Below are 18,547 nucleotides of genomic sequence, written 5' to 3' on the forward strand. Positions count from 1 at the left end.
GGGCGAATACAGGCTTTCGCTGAAGCTTGGAGAGCGAGAGGGGTCAGTGTGCACCAACCCCTCTTTCTCTCCAGGCTTCAGGAAGCTATCAGCAATCCTGAGGAGCACGTGGGAGTTCCCGCAGGGCTCCCTAGGCTGCGGATAGCAGCCTGCTGCCCGGAGCGCAGGGCGCTGTGCTGGTCCCGGGGGGAAGGTTACCGTTGGCGTAGTCAAAGTCCGGTCCTGGGTCACTAGCCTGGACACAGTTCACAAGGAGCAAGGCGAGGTCCGAAGCAGGAAGCCGGGCGGGGACAGGAACACTGGAGGGTCAGGTCTGGGTCCGGGCAGGAACAGGTACTCAACAACGACATTGCTCCCGCAACCTGGGACCGGGCTGACTGGCCTTTATCTTCTCTGAGGCCAGGGGCGGTCCCGGCCCCCAGGAGACCCACCTCTCCTGGCCTTAAGGCGAGCACTCCTCCTGGGAGAAACTAGTTCCCTTCGCCTCTCTGCCCTGAGCCTCTGCAGTTCAGGAGAGGCTGAAGGGTTACTGGGCCCAGGGGGAGACTCACCTGTAGGCATTGAGTCCTCAAGCACCTCTGGAGCCAGAGTGGATTCACCTGGTGCCCGCTCCTGAGGATCCGGCACAGGTGTAGGCGCTTCAGAATCAAGGCCCTGCCCCAGCTCAGCCGGCCCTGGAGGCGGGGACTCCTGTGCCGGCTGGGATTCCTCCGGTTCAGCTTCTGAATCAGATTCCCAGGCCATCACAGGCGCGCTGAAGCAGAGCGCCCCGCACTTCGGGCAGATATCCGCAGCCTAGGGAGCCCTGCAGGAGTTCCTGCAGGGCTCCCTAGTCTGCGGATAGCAGCCTGCTGCCCGGAGCGCGGGGCACGCTGAAGCAGAGCGCCCCACTCTTCGGGCAGACATCAGGCAGCCCCACAAGCTCGGGGGACAGCGGGGAGGTGCAGCGGCGCCACCCTGCTGTTCCTCGACCTGGTTTGGGGGCTGGTGCTAGGGAGAAGCATGCTTCTCCCCAGCGCCAGTCCCAAAAGCTCGGGGGACAGCAGGGAGGCGGAGCGCCGCCATCCCACTGTTCCCCGACCTGGTTTGGATTCCCCGACCTGGTTTTAGGGGGGAAATAAAGGAATTTCCCCCCTTTATTTCCCCCCCAAAAAACTAGGTGCATCCTATGGGCCGGTGCGTCTTATGGGATGAAAAATACGGTATATAACATACATATAAAACAAGATAGAAAAATACATTATAAACTTGTAACACATCTGATCTGTCAGCAGGTATCTTGGAGCATCAAGTAACGTAAGAATCTACCTTTAATACTAATAATAAGCCTCTTCAGCAGAGAGGAAATAAAAAGCACATGACACCTCAAGTTTCATATCCCCCAAATACTAAATCAATGGGTTATTTTGGTAAAAAACAAAACAGAACGAAGAAACCTTCCCTTACCCTGGGATCCAAGGTATGTTTTTAATTTTAGGATCCAAGTATAGCGTTTTTCTTGCTGAATGCGGTGGCAGGATTTGGGTTACTGCAAGAGCAGAGATCCCAAACCACCACTGGGGGGCACTGACATTTCATTCCCCACTGAAAGCTTTCCATTCCCAGCTTGTCTTGGAGGAATAAATGCTGCGCTTTTTTCCCTGGGGGTACGCAGGGGTATACATACCGCTAAACATTTTGGGAATCTAAGTTTGGCCTCACTGAGGGGCATTATTTCAATAGGAGTAGGGTAATGAGAGTACCCCTAAATATATATTTTTTAAAGAAAAAAGCACTGAATACATGGAATTTAAAAAGGCAAACCCGAAAGAGTTCATCTAGCTCTGTGGTCGCCCAAAGATTTTTCGGGCTGCTGCCCCTTTGGTGCCACAAATCCACCCCATTGCCCATTATCCTACCTTATAAAATGCATTCTTCAGAATACCTGTCTGCACAAGCGAGATAATTACACAATGTTCAAAGCAAAAACAATGAATTGCACATTTATCCAAAATCCAATCCGTTCATGTTTTTATATATATGTAAAAAGTCTTCCTGGCAGTGCCCAAGCATCATTATTTTTATTTCCCCCTCTTTTCTTCCTCCTCATTCATTCCTTCCCGGTTCTCCCCGGCATCCCCTTGCAACCCCAGTCCTCGGGGAGCGAGAAATCCAGCCACCGGGCCGTTGCAGACGCCATGACCGTGATCGGTTTCACTTCGGAAGAGATCAACTCCGTCTACAAGATCCTGGCGGCCATTTTGCACTTGGTAAATGAAGGGGGGTGTTGTGTTGCTTGCTGGCACCAGGAACATAGCTGTCAACTTGCAGATTTGAAAATAAGGGACCAGCAGCCAAAATAAGGGATTTTCCGGGCACAGGTATGTTCACCTTCTGAGCCCCTCTGAGCCAAAGGCTGAAAGCCCAGCCAACAGCCAAACGAAGCCTCAAGCGGTGGTTCCCACAGCGCAGCAACCCGGCAAAGGGGATGCAGCAAGGAAAACCACCGTCCCCTCTCCGCTGGGAAGCGCTGAGCAAAGGCGAGTCCCCAGGCAACGCGGCCAATTTGATCGGCACAAGGCATGCAAGCTCCACCCCCCAGTCATTCTTAGACTCCTTATTGGGTGAGCAACGCAGCCAAGCGACACAGTTGGAGCCTCCCTCCTCCCTGGCCGGCATACCCCACAAGTGTCACAAAAAAACCGGTTTTTCTCGTGACATGACAGCAGACATTTTGGGTGCTGCGATCTCGCATGATTTCATGCCACGATCTTTTCCCGGGGCCACAGTCTCACTTGGTGCCCCAAAACACACTTTTTTGGGTGCCATGACTGGACAAAAACTATTGGGGGGGGGAACTGTGGTTCAAAATTGCATAAAATCACAGCACCCAAAATGGCTGCCATCCTCTAGCAATCAAAAACAGGAAGATGGCGTCCTGGTTTTTGCCTTGAATGTGTTGGAGGGTATGGCTTGGGAGCATTATGGTCTGCTTATGTGGAACAGGGCGATGCTGTATTTGGGATTCTGAGCCCAGTTTTTGAGAATATTTCTGCTGAAGACTCCCTTTGAGTTACACTGCAAAGATCTGAGACTTGAGAGTCTTGTGTCTGTGGTTTGGTCCTGAAAACGCTTGTCCAAAAAACCCTTTGGTATCTTATGGGAAAGGAGTGATTGACATTTCATGGTTTGGTCCATTTAATTTCAGGTTTCATATACCCTCATACTGAAATAAAACATTTGTTTGATAAACCTTATCTTTCCCCAGAATCCCAGGAAGCATGTTTATTTCAGAATCAAATGAAGCACATTCTTTCACTCAAAGAATGCTGGGAAATGTAGTTTGTTAAGAGTTGCTGCTCTGCGAAGGGTAAATTGCACTGCCCAGAATGCTTTGAGGGAAAGAATGTGTTTCGGATGTGCAGAATCAGGTTCGTTATCCAACTTGGAAGATCCCTGATTCTTTTATATATATATATATATAATATTTATTAACGTTTCAAAAAAGTTACAAAAATGAGAAAAAAGGGGGGGAAAAGAGAACAGAAAATACAGAAAAGTAAAAACAATTAAAAACATTTCCATCTTTCCATGTCTTGTCTTTCATTTACTTGTTTCCCTGACCTCCTCACACCTCCCTTTTTTGTATTCTAGTTCAATTAAATGTTTCAGCAAATCCTTTCCAGCTTGCTTTTTATCCTAATAATTTATCTTAATGTACTATAATTTTACATTCTCGTTTCACCAATTAAAAATCAATTTTTACCTAATCTTTTATATCGTTTCTGCTAAAACCACATTACTTCATTCCAACATCCTTCTAACATTCCTGGATCTTACAATGTTTGGGAGATCCCTGATTCAATCCACTGACAGTGACCGCCATTTTGGAGGAAGCTGCCAGAGAGAATCACTTGACTGGGATGGGGCCTGGGAAGGAGGCCCAGTGGAACATGAGGAACATGGAATCCGGCCACCATTTTGGAACAGGCCTCCTGTTGGCTTCATGGTTGCTTCCATACCCTCCAACATCTGGGCGATCCAAATTGTGACGTTCGTTTTTTGGGTTGCGGGATCCAGATGACTCACATCAGAATGCAAAACCAAAAAAGAGCATATTTTCATCCGGTGTTCTGGTGCAAAACCAGCTGACTTGCTCCGGACTCTAAAACTGGAATGTTCCAATAACCTGCAGTTACATAAGAGTATTCAGTGGTACCTCTGGATGCAAACGGGATCCGTTACGGAGCCTCGTTCACATCCTGAAGAGAACGCAACCTGCGTCTGTGAATGTGCGTGTCGCGATTTGCTGTTTCTGCGCATGCGCATGACATCATTTTGAGTGTTTGCGCATGCGCAAGCGGCAAAACCCGGAAGTAATGCATTCCGTTACTTCCAGGTCGCCGCGGAGCGCAACCCGAAACTCTCAACCTGAAGCAACTTTAACCTGAGGTATGACTGTATATTTAAAGAAGATAAATACAGTGGTACCTCAGAAGTCGAACGTAATCCGTTCTGGAAGAGCGTTCGACTTCCAAAACATTCGATTTCCGAGGCACAGCTTCTGATTGGCTCTTGTAATCAGAAGAGCCAATCAGAAGCCGCTTGTCTGCCACGTCAGACGTTCGGCTTCTGAAAAACGTTCAAAAACCGGAACGCGTACTTCCGGGGTTTCGACGTTTGGGAACCGAAATGTTTGGCAACGGAGACGATCGAAAACCGAGGTTTGACTGTAAATGAGTAAATTAAGTGAATATGGTTATGCAGAAGATATTAAAAATAAACTTAAGGAACCGCAGAAAGAGAGGGAAGGATGTCAAGTTTTAAAATGTCAATATATATATATATCTGGAATGTTCCATGATCCAATCAGAAGCCAGGATGGCTTCTGTAATTCCAGGGTGTCCCGCTTAAATCGGGACGATTCAGTGATATGTGCTTCTGATTGATTGCTCTTGTCTCGCCGGACTTCCCAGGGCAACGTGTGCTTTGTCACCACGGGGGACGACGTGGAGATAGAAAACGCCGAACTGGTGCCCTACCTGGCTGAGCTGACCTCCACGGAGCCGGAAAGTCTCATCAGCACGCTCCTCTACCGGACAGTGGCCACCGGGGGCGGGGAAGTAATCCAAAAGGGCCACAGCGCCAAGGAGGCCAACTACGCGAGGGATGCTTGCGCCAAGGTAGTAGCTATGGCAAGGTGTGGGAATGTTCAGGGAGGCAGGAGAGGGTATATTGTTTAATCATAGCCTTCCTAACTTGTGTTAGCAAGTCCCTTTACTTATCAGAGTGTATTCCCCTTTTAAACACACAGCGGTTAGCTTCTTGCAAGCTTGTTTAAGCTTCTCAATATAGGATTCCTGGTAATAATAATAATAATAATAATAATAATAATAATAATAATTTTTTATTTATACCCCGCCCTTCCCGGTTCAGAAAACCGGGCTCAGGGTGGCTAACAACAAATTTAAAACACTTAATTGTAGAAGCAGCATAAAATACAGTATAAAAACATGAATAACAATAAAATTCAAAGTTCAGAACTCAATTTGGGGGAAATCCATCTAATAAGCATTAGATAATCCCCAGGGCTAGCTGGCAGAATTAGTCCTACTTGGGCCAGTGAGGAGACCAGGGGAGAATTAGCTGTGGGGTCTCGGAGAGGGTGATCTTCATAAAAAGGGGAGGGGAGGGAAGAGAAGGGAAATAAAAGATCAGGCTGAATTCAAATTGAAAGCCAGGCAGAATAGCTCTGTCTTACAGGCCTGATGGAAGGAGGTTAAATCCAGCAGGGCCCTGGTCTCCTGGGACAAAGCTTTCCACCAGGTTGGAGCCATCACTGAGAAGGCCCTGGCCCTGGTGGAGGATAGTCTGACTTCCTTAGGGCCCGGGACCTCTAAACTAGGGTTATTCATGGACCTTAAGGTCCTCTGCAGGGCATGCCAGGAGAGGTGGTCCCGTAAATACGAGGGCCCTAATCTCCTTTTCTCCCCCTTAAAAGGAATAGACAGGACACAATTTTGTGTAAAGTATTATAAAAGAAGTTTACTCACACATTCAGTTCACAGATGGATCCCTGAAGGAATGTTATGTTACAAAGTACCGTGTTTTTCCGTGTATGAGACTAGGTTTCTTTCCTAAAAAATAATGTCCAAAATTTGGGGGTGTTTTATACACAGATAGATCTTCCCTCATTTTCGTAAATCGGAGTCCCCCAAAATGGGGCGTCTTATAGATAGACAAATATGGTATATACACGTGGAACTACGCCATATGGGAGTTAGTCCCAGGGATGCAGACAGGCAGCCACTGCTATTCACATGGCGAAAGCAAGATGGAGAAGAGAGAGAGTGGTGCCTGCCTTGCCCCTTTTTGATACCTGGGCAGGTAAGGTCATGCCCACCTCTAGTCACATGCAGAGGAAGTTTGTCCCAGCTCAGGAGGAAACAGGAAGTTTTCTACTGACTGGAGCAAACATCCCCTTTCATGTCCCCTCTAGGAATGTTGTAAAGGTAAAGGGACCCTTGACCGTTAGGTCCAGTCGCGGACGACTCTGGGGTTGCGGTGCTCATCTCGCTCTATAGGCTGAGGGAGTCGGTGTACAGCTTCCAGGTCATGTGCCCAGCATGACTAACCATTTCTGGCAAACCAGAGCAGCGCATGGAAACGCCATTTACCTTCCTGCCGGAGTGGTACCTATTTATCTACTTGCACTTGACATGCTTTCGAACTGCTAGGTTGTCAGGAGCTGGGACCGAACAACCGGAACTCACCCCGTTGTGGGGATTTGAACTGCTGACCTTCCGATCGGCAAGTCCTAGGCTCTGTGGTTTAGACCACAGCGCCACCCGTGTCCCAGGAATGTTGTACTTGACTGCTATCTATGTGTCACATCCCACAGAAGGTAGGAGGTGCAGACCCATAACCAGGATACCTGAAGTACCGTCTCCCTCCTTATTTATTTAATCCATTTACTCATTATGTTTATGTTCCATCTTTTTCTGCAAGGAGCTCAAAGTGGTTCTCTCCATCCCCATTTAAGCCCCACAACAACCCCGGGGAAGTAGGTTCAGCTGAGAGGCCGTGACTGGCGTTCCAGTAGTAGGAAACCAATGCAGAAAGGCCTGTTCTTGTGTTGCCACTCTCCGGACCTCTTGCAAAGGAGGCACACGGTGGTCTCACGATGGTCTCCTGAGGCATTTAGAGCCTTTGAAATCTGAAAACTCTGTTCAACCAAAAGATGACACGGCCGCCACCGTGTTTTCCCCTACAGGCCTTCTATGAGCGTCTATTCTGCTGGATCGTGGCCCGCATCAACACGGTCATCGAGGTCAAGAACTACGATGCCCGGATCCATGGCAAGAATACGGTGATTGGAGTCCTGGACATCTATGGCTTTGAGATCTTCGACAACAATAGGTAGGTGTCTTTCACCCCCCGAGGCAAACAAAATACAGTTCTGCACCTCCTTCTGCACTACACATTTAAAGCAGTGTGATAACTATTTAAACAGTCGTCGCTTCCCTCAAAGGATCCTGGGAGATGTAGTTTGTTAAGGATGCTGAGCCCACAAATTCTCAATGGGATTTACGTTCGGGGAATTCCCTGCCCAATCAAGTACCTGTATTTGTCATATATTTCTTTTTATATATATAAATATTTATTGGGGTTTTAGATACAAATGCATAAATAATAAACAATATAACATATGTCATAACATAGTTTCACAACTTCTTTGGACACCCTCACATCTCCCGCTCCCACTTTCATCATTGTAAATTTTTACCAGCAATTTGTCATCATGTTTACATTCTTACGTCCCATATATTTATTTCTAATCTAATAATTCTCCAAAAGGTTTATGTTTTCTCAATCTCACTTATCATCCTAAATCCATCTAGTTTAGTGGTGCTCAATTATTTATGATCTAGCATCCTGCTTAACATTCAATCAAATTACAGTATTTTTGTAAATAAATCTTGAATTTCTTCCAGTCCTCTTCCACCCTCTCCTCTCCCAGGTCACGGATTCTGCCGGTCATCTCAGCCAGTTCCATATAGTCTATCAGTTGCATCTGCCATTCTTCCAGTGTGGGTAGATCTTGAGTTTTCCAGTGCTTCGCGAGGAGTATCCTTGCTGCTGTTGTTGCGTACATAAAAAATGTTCGGTCCTTCTTTACCACCCCTTGGCCGACAATACCCAGAAGGAAGGCCTCTGGTTTCTTAGTGAAGGTATACTTAAATACCTTTTTCAGTTCATTATAAATCATTTCCCAGAAAGCCTTCACTTTAGGGCAGGTCCACCAGAGGTGAAAGAATGTTCCTTCACACTCTTTACATTTCCAACACTTATTATCAGACAGGTGGTATATTTTTGCAAGTTTGACTGGGGTCATACACCATCTATATATCATTTTCATTACATTTTCTTTCAAAGCATTACATGCAGTGAAATTCATCCCAGTACTCCACAACCTTTCCCAGTCCTCAAACATGATATTATGCCCAATGTCCTGTGCCCACCTTATCATAGCCGATTTAACCATTTCATCTTGTGTGTTCCATTTTAGCAGCAAGTTATACATTCTTGAAAGTACCTTAGTCTTTGGTTCTAACAGTTCTGTTTCTAATTTCGATTTCTCCACCTGGAATCCTAACTTCTTGTCATTTTTAAAAACTTCTTTAATCTGAGCGTAGTGTAACCAGTCTCGCACTTTATCCTTCATTTTCTCCAAACTCTGCAGTTTCCAATTGTCTCCATCTTTTTCTAGTATTTCCCAATATTTTGGCCATTTGGCCTCCATATTGGGTCTTTTTCGGGCCTTAGCTTCCATATTTGTCATATATTTCTTCACCGCTTTCGATGTGTGACAGGGGGCTAGGTCCTGCTGCAATATCCCAGTACGGTCAGGATTCCTCTTTTCCATCTCTGGAATAACTCTCTTTCGTAGAACCTCAATATATTCAATATATTCCTTCTGTTGGCTTCAGGCTTCTGACACCATAATAACTGAAGCATCCCTAAAACATCTTCTTTTGTGGGTGCTTGACAGACTGATCGATGTGGCAATCACAAAGCTTTTCTCCCTGTGACCTTCGAACATCCTGACTTTGTTTCAATTAATTTGCACAAGGGTGTGTGATGTGAACGGGGCCTTTCTCCTCTTCCATACCACTGACCGTCTTCCTGGCGCTCCTCTGAACCTCTTCCAAACTGCCTACGCTCTTTCCGAAAGTGTGACGTCCAGAATTAGGCCTGCTCAAATTTGGGCTCCCCAATCCTAAAATGACATTGATGGACAGGCATTTCAGGGCCAACAAAAGAAAGCCCACTCTGCCCCGCGAAAATGCGCCATTAACCTATGGAACTCACTTTCACAAGATGCAACGATAGCCACTGGCTCAGGTGACTTGAAAAGAAAATTAGACAAATGTGTGGGCTGTCTGGTCAATAACTTGTAGTCGTGACGGCTATATAGAAATATTCTTTAGACCCAGAGGCACTATGGCATTAAAACTGAAGCAGGGTTCAAATCTCCGCTGTGAAGCTTATGGGCTCACCTTCCATAGTAATTAAATAAGTCTAGACTCTATGGTTTTGCCCTGGGGTGCAGAATCCCCTTTGCTCTGTGGGGTGCAGATTGGGGTCCTGAGTCTTGCCTGCTCCCTCTTCCTTTCAGCTTTGAGCAGTTCTGCATAAACTACTGCAACGAGAAGCTGCAGCAGCTGTTCATTGAGCTGATCTTGCAGCAGGAGCAGGAGGAGTACCAGCGCGAGGGGATCGAGTGGCAACACGTGAGTCGCGGTGGCCGGTGAGGGGGAGATCATGGCAGGATGGGAAAGGTGTGGGTTTTTTTGGTTACATGCTTTGTGGTTTTATGTTGTGAACTGCGCTGTGATCTTTGGGTGAAGGGCGATACAGCGGTACCTCGGGTTACAGACACTTCAGGTTACAGACGCTTCAGGTTACAGACTCCGCTAACCCAGAAATAGTACCTCGGGTTCAGAACTTTGCTTCAGGATGAGAACAGAAATCGTGCGGTGGCGGCAGCGGGAGGCCCCATTAGCTAAAGTGGTACCTCAGGTTAAGAACAGTTAAGAACGGACCTCCAGAACGAATTAACTCCTATTTGGAGACTTCCCTGGCTCTTTTCTGGCCCACGTATGACCAGTCTGGATAGTTGGCCTTGGTGAAGATTTGACGTTTGCATCCCCAAAAAGTTTTTGATTGGAGTTTCTACTGAAATGAGGCTGCATTTTAATGTTCCATTTTTATCTTGTTTTTAAGTTGTATTCCAATCAATTGTTTTTATACCTCGTGTTAGCCTCCCTGAGCCCGGTTTTGGCTGGGGAGGGCGGGGTATAAATAATTTTTTTTTATTATTATTCTTATTAACCCGAGGTACAACTGTATATCATTTAAATAAAAAATACAGTAACAACCACAGAGTCCCCAATCTGGGATTTCACAGGGGAACTGCGTGAGTCTTAACCCTTTGCTTATCTAGCAACAAGTGGAATTTTATTTTGGCTGCAATACTATTCCCCACACTACCCCTGAGTCACAGACCGAAAGGTGTCCCGGAAACTTTGTTTTCACCATTTTGTTGCCTCGCCCTTGACAGATTGAATATTTCAACAACCAAATCATTGTGGACCTGGTGGAGGAGCCGCACAAGGGCATCATTGCTGTGTTGGATGAGGCCTGCCTGACTGGGGGGAAAGTCACCGACACCCTGTTCCTGGAGTCCATGAATGCCAGGCTTGGCAAACACCCACACTATACCAGCAGGAAGGTAAGGTAAAGGTAAAGGGACCCCTGACCATTAGGTCCAGTTGTGGCTGACTCTGGGGTTGCGGCGCTCATCTCGCTTTATTGGCCAAGGGAGCCGGTGTATAGCTTCCAGGTCATGTGTCCAGCAGGACTAAGCAACTTCTGGCAAAACCAGAGCAGCGCACAGAAACACCGTTTACCTTCCTGCCAGGGCGGTACCTACTTATCTACTTGCACTGGTGTGCTTTCGAACTGCTAGGTTGGCAGGAGCAGGGACCGAGCAACGGGAGCTCACCCCGTCACGGGGATTCGAACCGCCAACCTTCCGATTGGCAAGTCCTAGGCTCTGTGGTTTAACCCACAGCGCCACCTGCGTCCCTAAGGAGGGGATATCCCAAAGCAAAACAGAGGCAGCTCCCCACCCCTCTTCAGCACATGAGCCAAAGGAAGGAACAGAATTAATCTGAGCCTTGAAAAGTACATAGCACTGGAAGGAAAAGTGCGCAAGAGCGCCATTCTTCCAACTTCCTCCGTTGACTCTATGGCTGGTTCAGTGCCGGATTTAGGTTTGATGAGGCCCTAAGCTACTGAAGGTAATGGGGCCCTTTAGATGTCCAGCTGTCCTTTGTCAACAACAAATTGTCGCTGTTTTTGTGTGTGTTAAGTATAGGCTATATGGTAATTTATGGACCTCATAGGTATCGAAAGCCATTTGCACATACATTTGCACATGCAGAATGCAGGCACCCTATATATGTTGTTGTTGTTGTTGTTGTTTAGTCGTGTCCGACTCTTCATGACCCATGGACCAGAGCACGCCAGGCACTCCTGTCTTCCACTGCCTCCCGCAGTTTGGTCAGACTCATGCTGGTAGCTTCAAGAACACTGTCCCACCATCTCGTCCTCTGCCATCCCCTTCTCCTTGTGCCCTCCATCTTTCCCAACATCAGGGTCTTTTCCAGGGAGTCTTCTCTTCTCATGAGGGGGCCAAAGTATTGGAGCCTCAGCTTCAGGATCTGTCGTTCCAGTCAGCACTCAGGGCTGATTTCCTTCAGAATGGAGAGGTTTGATCTTCTTGCAGTCCATGGGACTCTCAAGAGTCTCCTCCAGCACCACAGTTCAAAAGCATCCATTCTTCGGCGATCAGCCTTCTTTATGGTCCAGCTCTCACTTCCATACATCACTACTGGGAAAACCATGGCTTTAACTATACGGACATTTGTGAGCAAACCAGGCGAGCACATGGGGCCCATGACTAGGAGCCTACACAACACAAAACACTGCTGCTGTATGTAGGTTTGATTTTATTTGCTTTTTATCTTATATTTTGGAATTGTACATGCAGGTTTTTTCCCCTTTAAATTTTTTTTGAGCCCCCAAGAGAGTGGGGCCCCAAACTATAGCTTGTTTAGCTTTTACGTAAATCCGGCACTGGTTAAGGGAGAGAAAGGAAATCTCCAGAGGAGCAGAGTGTACCACCTTCTGAGGTAGCCTGTTCCACTGTTGAGCAGTTCTTTCTGTCTATTTATTTAGATCATTTCTACAGCAGTTTATTTAAAAGAAAAGCAATTAACACGGATAGAACATTGATAAAGGTAAAGGTAAAGGGACCCTGACCGTTAGGTCCTGTCGTGGCTGACTCTGGGGTTGCGGCGCTCATCTCACTTTATTGGCCGAGGGAGCCGGCGTACAGCTTCCGGGTCATGTGGCCAGCATGACTAAGCCGCTTCTGGTGAACCAGAGCAGCGCAGGAAACACCGTTTACCTTCCCGCTGGAGCGGTACCTATTTATCTACTTGCACTTTGACATGCTTTCGAACTGCTAGGTTAGCAGGAGCAGGGACCAAGCAACGGGAGCTCACCCCGTCGCGGGGATTCGAACCGCCGACCTTCTGATCAGCAAGCCCTAGGCTCTGTAGTTTAGACCACAGCACCACCCGCTTCCCTCTAGAACATTGATAGAGCATTGCAAAAGAAAATCAAACAAAAATAAATGTGCAGTGGAAGCTGCATCCTTGGCAGCAAAATAAAGATGCTCTTCAACATGAAGAAGTCGCAATCAAATGCAGATATACAATGGAAAAGCATTGAAAGCATTGTTAGCAGCTGAGCAAAATCGCTGTGATCCAAGCGGCGCCCACACTCCACACTCCCCCAACAGTGACTTCTCCAAACACAAACTGAGCGGCTTCCCACATACAGACGTCACTTTCCTCCCTCCCAGCCATTCATACCCATATGAGCAGAGCTACCTCCTCCGGAATGAACCAAGAAGACCTAAACTTCAATAAAGAATGGGGAAATTTGTATAATTTATCTAGGAGGTCACTGTGAACCAGGCACCCCCAAACTCGGCCCTCCAGATGTTTTGGGACTACATCATCCCTAGCTAATAATTATTATTATTATTATTATTATTTATATCCCGCCCTCCCCGGCCAGAGCTGGGCTCAGGGCGGCTAACACTAATAAAATCACAGTAAAAACATAATAGGGGAAAAAGAGAGAGGGGGGGGGGAAACCCAATTTAAAATACAGGTTAAAATGCAATTTAAAATGCAGCCTCATTATAAAATAGCCGATAAATCAAGACCATAAGGGGAGGGAAACAGGAGGGTCAGACTGAGTCCAAACCAAAGGCCAGGCGGAACAGCTCTGTCTTGCAGGCCCTGCGGAAAGATGTCAAGTCCCGCAGGGCCCTGGTCTCTTGTGACAGAGCATTCCACCAAGTCGGGGCCAGTACTGAAAAGGCCCTGGCCCTAGTTGAGACCAATCTAACCACCTTGCGACTTGGGACCTCCAAAGTGTTGTCATTTGTGGACCTTAAGAGGACCAGTGGTCAGGGATGATGGGCAATCGAAGTCCCAGCAGGGGATGTCGGGACTGGGGGTAAGATAGAGGGGTTGGAGCAGGAACGGGGGTCCAGAAACCAGGAGTCAGGAAGCCAAGGGTCCGAGGGTCAGAAAGCAAGGAGTCACGAACTCAGGGGTCCAAGGATCAAGAAGCAGGGAGTCAAGAAGCCGAGGTTCATGGATCAGGAAGCAAGAAGCCAAGGCAAGAAACATGTTGCTGGGGCAAAGAGCCGAAGGGAAATGCTGACCTTATATCCCTTCCCGGCTCTTGCCAGAAGGAACTGCCAGAAGGCTGGACCTCAGCGCAGTGGCGTAGCGTGGGGGGTGCAGGGGGGGCCGGCCGCACCGGGTGCAACATCTGGGGGTTAGGGTTAGGGGGCGCAAATCCACGGGTTAGGGAGCGCAAATCCATGGGTTAGGGGGCGCAAATTACTTGCCTTGCCCCGGGTGCTGACAACCCACGCTACGCCACTGCCTCAGCGTCCGGGTTGAACGATGGGGGTGGAGTCGCTCCTTCAGGTATATTGGGCCGAGGCCCTTTAGGGCTTTCAAGGTCAGCACCAACACTTTGAATTGTGCTCAGAAACGTACTGGGAGCCAATGCAGATCTCTCAAGACTGGTGTTATGTGGTCCTGGCAGCCGCTCCCAGTCACCAGTCTAGCTGCCACATTCTGCATTAATTGTAGTCTCCGGGTCACCTTCAAAGGTAGCCCCACATAGAGCGCATGGCAGGAGTCCAAGCGAGAGATAACTAGAGCATGCACCACTGGCGAGACAGTTGGCGGGCAGGGAGGGTCTCATCCTGCAGCTGATAAACAGCTGCCCTGGACACAGAATTGACCTGCGCCTCCATGGACAGCGGTGAGTCCAGAATGACTCCCAGGCTGCGCACCTGGTCCTTCAGGGACACAGTTGCCCCAATCAGGACCAGGAAGTCCCCCACACCCGCCCTCCTCCTGTTCCCCCAAAACAGTACTTCTGTCTTGTCAGGATTCAACCTCAATCCATTAGCCGCCATCCATCCTCCAACCACCTCCAGACACTCACACAGGACCTTCACCGCCTTCACTGGTTCCGATTTGAAAGAGAGATAGAGCTCTGTATGGTACCACTCAGTGCAAGAGGCTATGCCAGTACAGAGATCTAACCTTCGGTAGGGGACAGGGGGGAAAGTGGTTCCATTGGTGTTAGCGCTGAACTCCATTGCTTTAGATAGAGGTGGGTGAAGGAGCAGCCTGAAAATTATATTTCCATGACACAGAGCAGAGACACCTGGGCTAGTAGCCATCGACAGCCTGATCTCATCCACAAATTTGTCCAATTGTCTTTTAAAGCCGTTTTAAAGTTGGTTGGCCATCACTGTGTCCTGTGGCAGGGAGTTCCGTAGACGAACCATGCTCTCTGTGGAGAAGTCCTTCCTATTTTCGCCTGCCCTGATTCTCCCCACATTCAGCTTCACTGCATGGCCGTGAGTTCCATTGTGAATGGAGCTGAATCTTCTTCGCAGTGATATGTTTAAGTTTCATGTTGTGAACCGCCCTGAGATTTACAGCTATAGGGTGGTCAAATGAATGAATGAATGAATGAATGAATGAATGTCTGCTTCCTTCCTCCTGCCTGCAGCTTAATCCTGCTGACAAGTCCATGGATTTCGGACGCGATTTCCGCATTAAGCACTACGCAGGAGATGTCACGTAAGTTTTGCTCTGGCTTGATACTCCATTATTTGTGGAAGGGGGGCATGGGGTTTGTAATAATAATAATAATAATAATAATAATAATAATAATAATAATAATAAATAAATAAATAAATAAATAAATAGAAGTGGTGCCATGCGCAGATGCAGGTTGCGTTCGCTTCAGGATGCAAACAGGGCTCCGGAACGGATCCCGTTTGCATCCAGAGGTACCACTGTAGTTGTTCTTCTCTTGTACATCTGCTGGGAGGGTGTTCCACAGGGAGGGCGCCACCACCGAGAAGGCCCTCTGCCTGCTTCCCTGTAACCTCACTTCTCGCGGTGAGGGAACCGCCAGAAGGCCCTTGACGCTGGACCTCAGAGTCTGGGCTGAACGATGGGGGGTGGAGATGCTCCTTCAGGTATACTGGACCGAGGCTGTATACCTGCTGTAGTGTAGGGTAGAGTAAGCCCGTGTATTGGTTAGAGTGTTGAACTAGCGCCTGGGAGAAACCAGGGTTCGAATCCCCGCTCAGTGTCAGGTCAGGGACTGGTTAGACATGGAGGAGTGGTGCGAGGAACCAGCCGGGGAACCGCCAAGGGGAGAGGGTTCAGATCCTGGGGAGCGGTGGCGGGCCAATCATGAGCGGTCGGAGGGAGAAGAGGGGGGAGACTGGAAGGAGGAGGCATCAAAAGCATGGGAAGCTACACAGCAAGCAAACCGGTCGGGTTTTTACAAGCCTCTACGGATCTGTGTTTCAGGTACTCCGTGGAGGGATTTCTGGACAAGAACAAGGATACGCTTTTCCAAGACTTCAAGCGGCTGATGTACAACAGGTATGTAGGCCTGAGCCAGGCGGAGCTTCCAGGATGACCTTGATCAAATGGCAATATATATCAGGTCAGAACATTTGTCCGCCGTGCCTTCCCCGACCAGAGGGAGAGAGTTCACTCTTTTTTTTTTTATAAGATATTTATTAACATTTCAAAGGTTATACAAAAATAATAATTAAAAAAACACAAACAAAAAAATAACAAAAATACAAAACTAAAAACAATTTAAGAACACATAAAATTTCATTCACTTATTTTCTTATAACTTACTTCCCAGACCTCCTCATACCTCCCCTTTTTGTATTCCAATTCAAATTATTAATTCAGCAAATCCTCACCATTGATTTTCACTTAATTTTCAACCTTTCTTTCTCCCCCCCCCAATTATCTTAAGCATTACAGCTGAAAACCACTTAATTTCTAACCAACATCATTCTAACATTCATTAATTTTGCAATATTTCCCAAGATAGTCCTTAAATTTCTTCCAATCTTCTTCCACCGACTCTTTTCCTTGGTCTCGGATTCTGCCAGTGATTTCTGCCAGTCCCATATAATCTATCACCTTCATCTGCCATTCTTCCAGAGTGGGTAGATCTTGTGTCTTCCAATACTTTGCGATGAGTATTCTTGCTGCTGTTGTTGCATACATAAAAAATGTTCTGTCCTTCTTTGGCACCAATTGGCCGACCATGCCCAGGAGAAAGGCTTCTGGTTTCTTCAGAAAGGTATACTTAAATACCTTTTTCAATTCATTATAGATCATTTCCCAGAAAGCCTTAATCCTTGGGCACGTCCACCAAAGGTGAAAGAATGTTCCTTCAGTTTCTTTACATTTCCAACATTTATTGTCGGGCAAATGATAGATTTTTGCGAGCTTGACTGGGGTCATGTACCACCTATATATCATTTTCATAATATTCTCCCTTAAGGCATTACATGCCGTGAATTTCATACCGGTGGTCGAGAGTTGACTCTTTACTGTCGGAGATAACACTTTCTTCTGCAGTTCCAGATACTGAATAAACTGTTAGAATATTCCGTTCCACCTTAAGAGGAACAGGCTGTTGTGTGTCACATGCCTGTTTACATTCCAGCACAGTTTGCTGGGCACTTCCCTTTGTGTATAGCTTTTCCTTATGCTGCTTGCTTGGATACGAAGGGGAGAATATATGTTTTTCCCTTTGTCCTGATGCTGAATAAAATGCTTGTTCGAAAGTGCGTCAAAGTGCAAGTAGATAAAGAGGTACTGCTCCAGCGGGAAGGTAAACGGCTTTTCCGTGCGCTGCTCTGGTTCGCCAGAAGTGGCTTAGTCCTTCTGCTCGCATGACCCGGAAGCTGCACGCCAGCTCCCTCGGCCAATAAAGCAAGATGAGCGCCGCAACCCCATAGTTGTCGGCGACTGGCAGTGGCGTAGCGTGGGGGGTGCAGGGGGGGGCCGGCCGCACCGGGCGCAACATCAGGGGGAGGGCACGCTCGCACTCACAGCTCTCTGCCCCTACCTGGCTCACTCAGGGTTAGGGGGCGCAAATTACTTGCCTTGCCCCGGGTGCTGACAACCCACGCTACGCCACTGGCGACTGGACCTAACGATCAGGGGTTCCTTTACCCTTTACCTTTAGGGCACTGCAGCAGGGGAGACAGGTGGCGCTGTGGGTTAACCCACAGAGCCTAGGACTTGCTGATCAGAAGGTCGGTGGTTCGAATCCCTGCGACGGGGTGAGCTCCTGTTGCTCGGTCCCAGCTTCAGCCAACGTAGCAGTTCAAAAGCACATCAAAAGTGCAAGTAGATAAATAGGTACCACTCTGGCGGGAAGGTAAACGGCGTTTCCATGCGCTGCTCTAGTTCGCCAGAAGCGGCTTAGTCATGCTGGCCACATGACCCAAAATCTGTACGCCGGTTCCCTTGGCCAATAAAGCGAGATGAGACCACAACCCCAGAGTCGTCCGTGACTGGACCTAATGGTCAGGGGTCCCTTTACCTTTAAATACACTTTAGACCAGTGTTCCTCAACCTTGGGCCTCCAGCTGTTTTTGGACTACAACTCCCATCATCCTTGACCACTGGTCTTGCTAGCGAGGGATTATGGGAGTTGTAGTCCAAAAACAGCTGGACGCCCAAGGTTGGGGAACACTGCTTTGCACAGCCTCTATCTGCCCTTCTGTTGCGAAGAGTTTTTATCTCTGCTGGCTTGCGTGTTCAGCTTCTGAAGGTTTCTGAAGCTCGAGTTGCAGTTACATGCTGGTCCAAGGACCAGAGATTGCCCGGCTGCTAGCCGGTGGGCTGGAGCCAGCTAGGGACCTGCCGATTGCCCCCGCCTCCTTGGACGCATCCCAACAAAAACACCAACCTCACGTCTAGGCAGCTGCTCCCAGGTCTGCGCCCTACGGAGCAGTTGCAGCAGCTGGGGACCACTCCCCTTCATAGGGGCC

The 18,547-nt window shown here is 48.0% G+C and overlaps 1 protein-coding gene across 2 annotated transcripts in view; it reads left to right on the forward strand.

The window, feature by feature from the left end:
- The window catches only part of MYO1G (myosin IG), an 87,529-nt gene that overhangs the window by 17,369 nt on the left and 51,613 nt on the right, over positions 1–18,547 (forward strand). For both annotated transcript variants that reach the window (XM_081931547.1, XM_081931548.1), the window contains exons 7-13: positions 2,133–2,249; positions 4,956–5,162; positions 7,253–7,398; positions 9,659–9,773; positions 10,604–10,774; positions 15,229–15,299; positions 16,044–16,118. In XM_081931547.1, the coding sequence (XP_081787673.1) occupies positions 2,133–2,249; positions 4,956–5,162; positions 7,253–7,398; positions 9,659–9,773; positions 10,604–10,774; positions 15,229–15,299; positions 16,044–16,118 (902 nt within the window). The remainder of the gene's footprint in view (positions 1–2,132; positions 2,250–4,955; positions 5,163–7,252; positions 7,399–9,658; positions 9,774–10,603; positions 10,775–15,228; positions 15,300–16,043; positions 16,119–18,547) is intronic.

Source organism: Podarcis melisellensis, assembly GCF_964234715.1.
Source record: "Podarcis melisellensis genome assembly, chromosome: 12".
In the NCBI taxonomy this organism is placed as follows: domain Eukaryota; kingdom Metazoa; phylum Chordata; class Lepidosauria; order Squamata; family Lacertidae; genus Podarcis; species Podarcis melisellensis.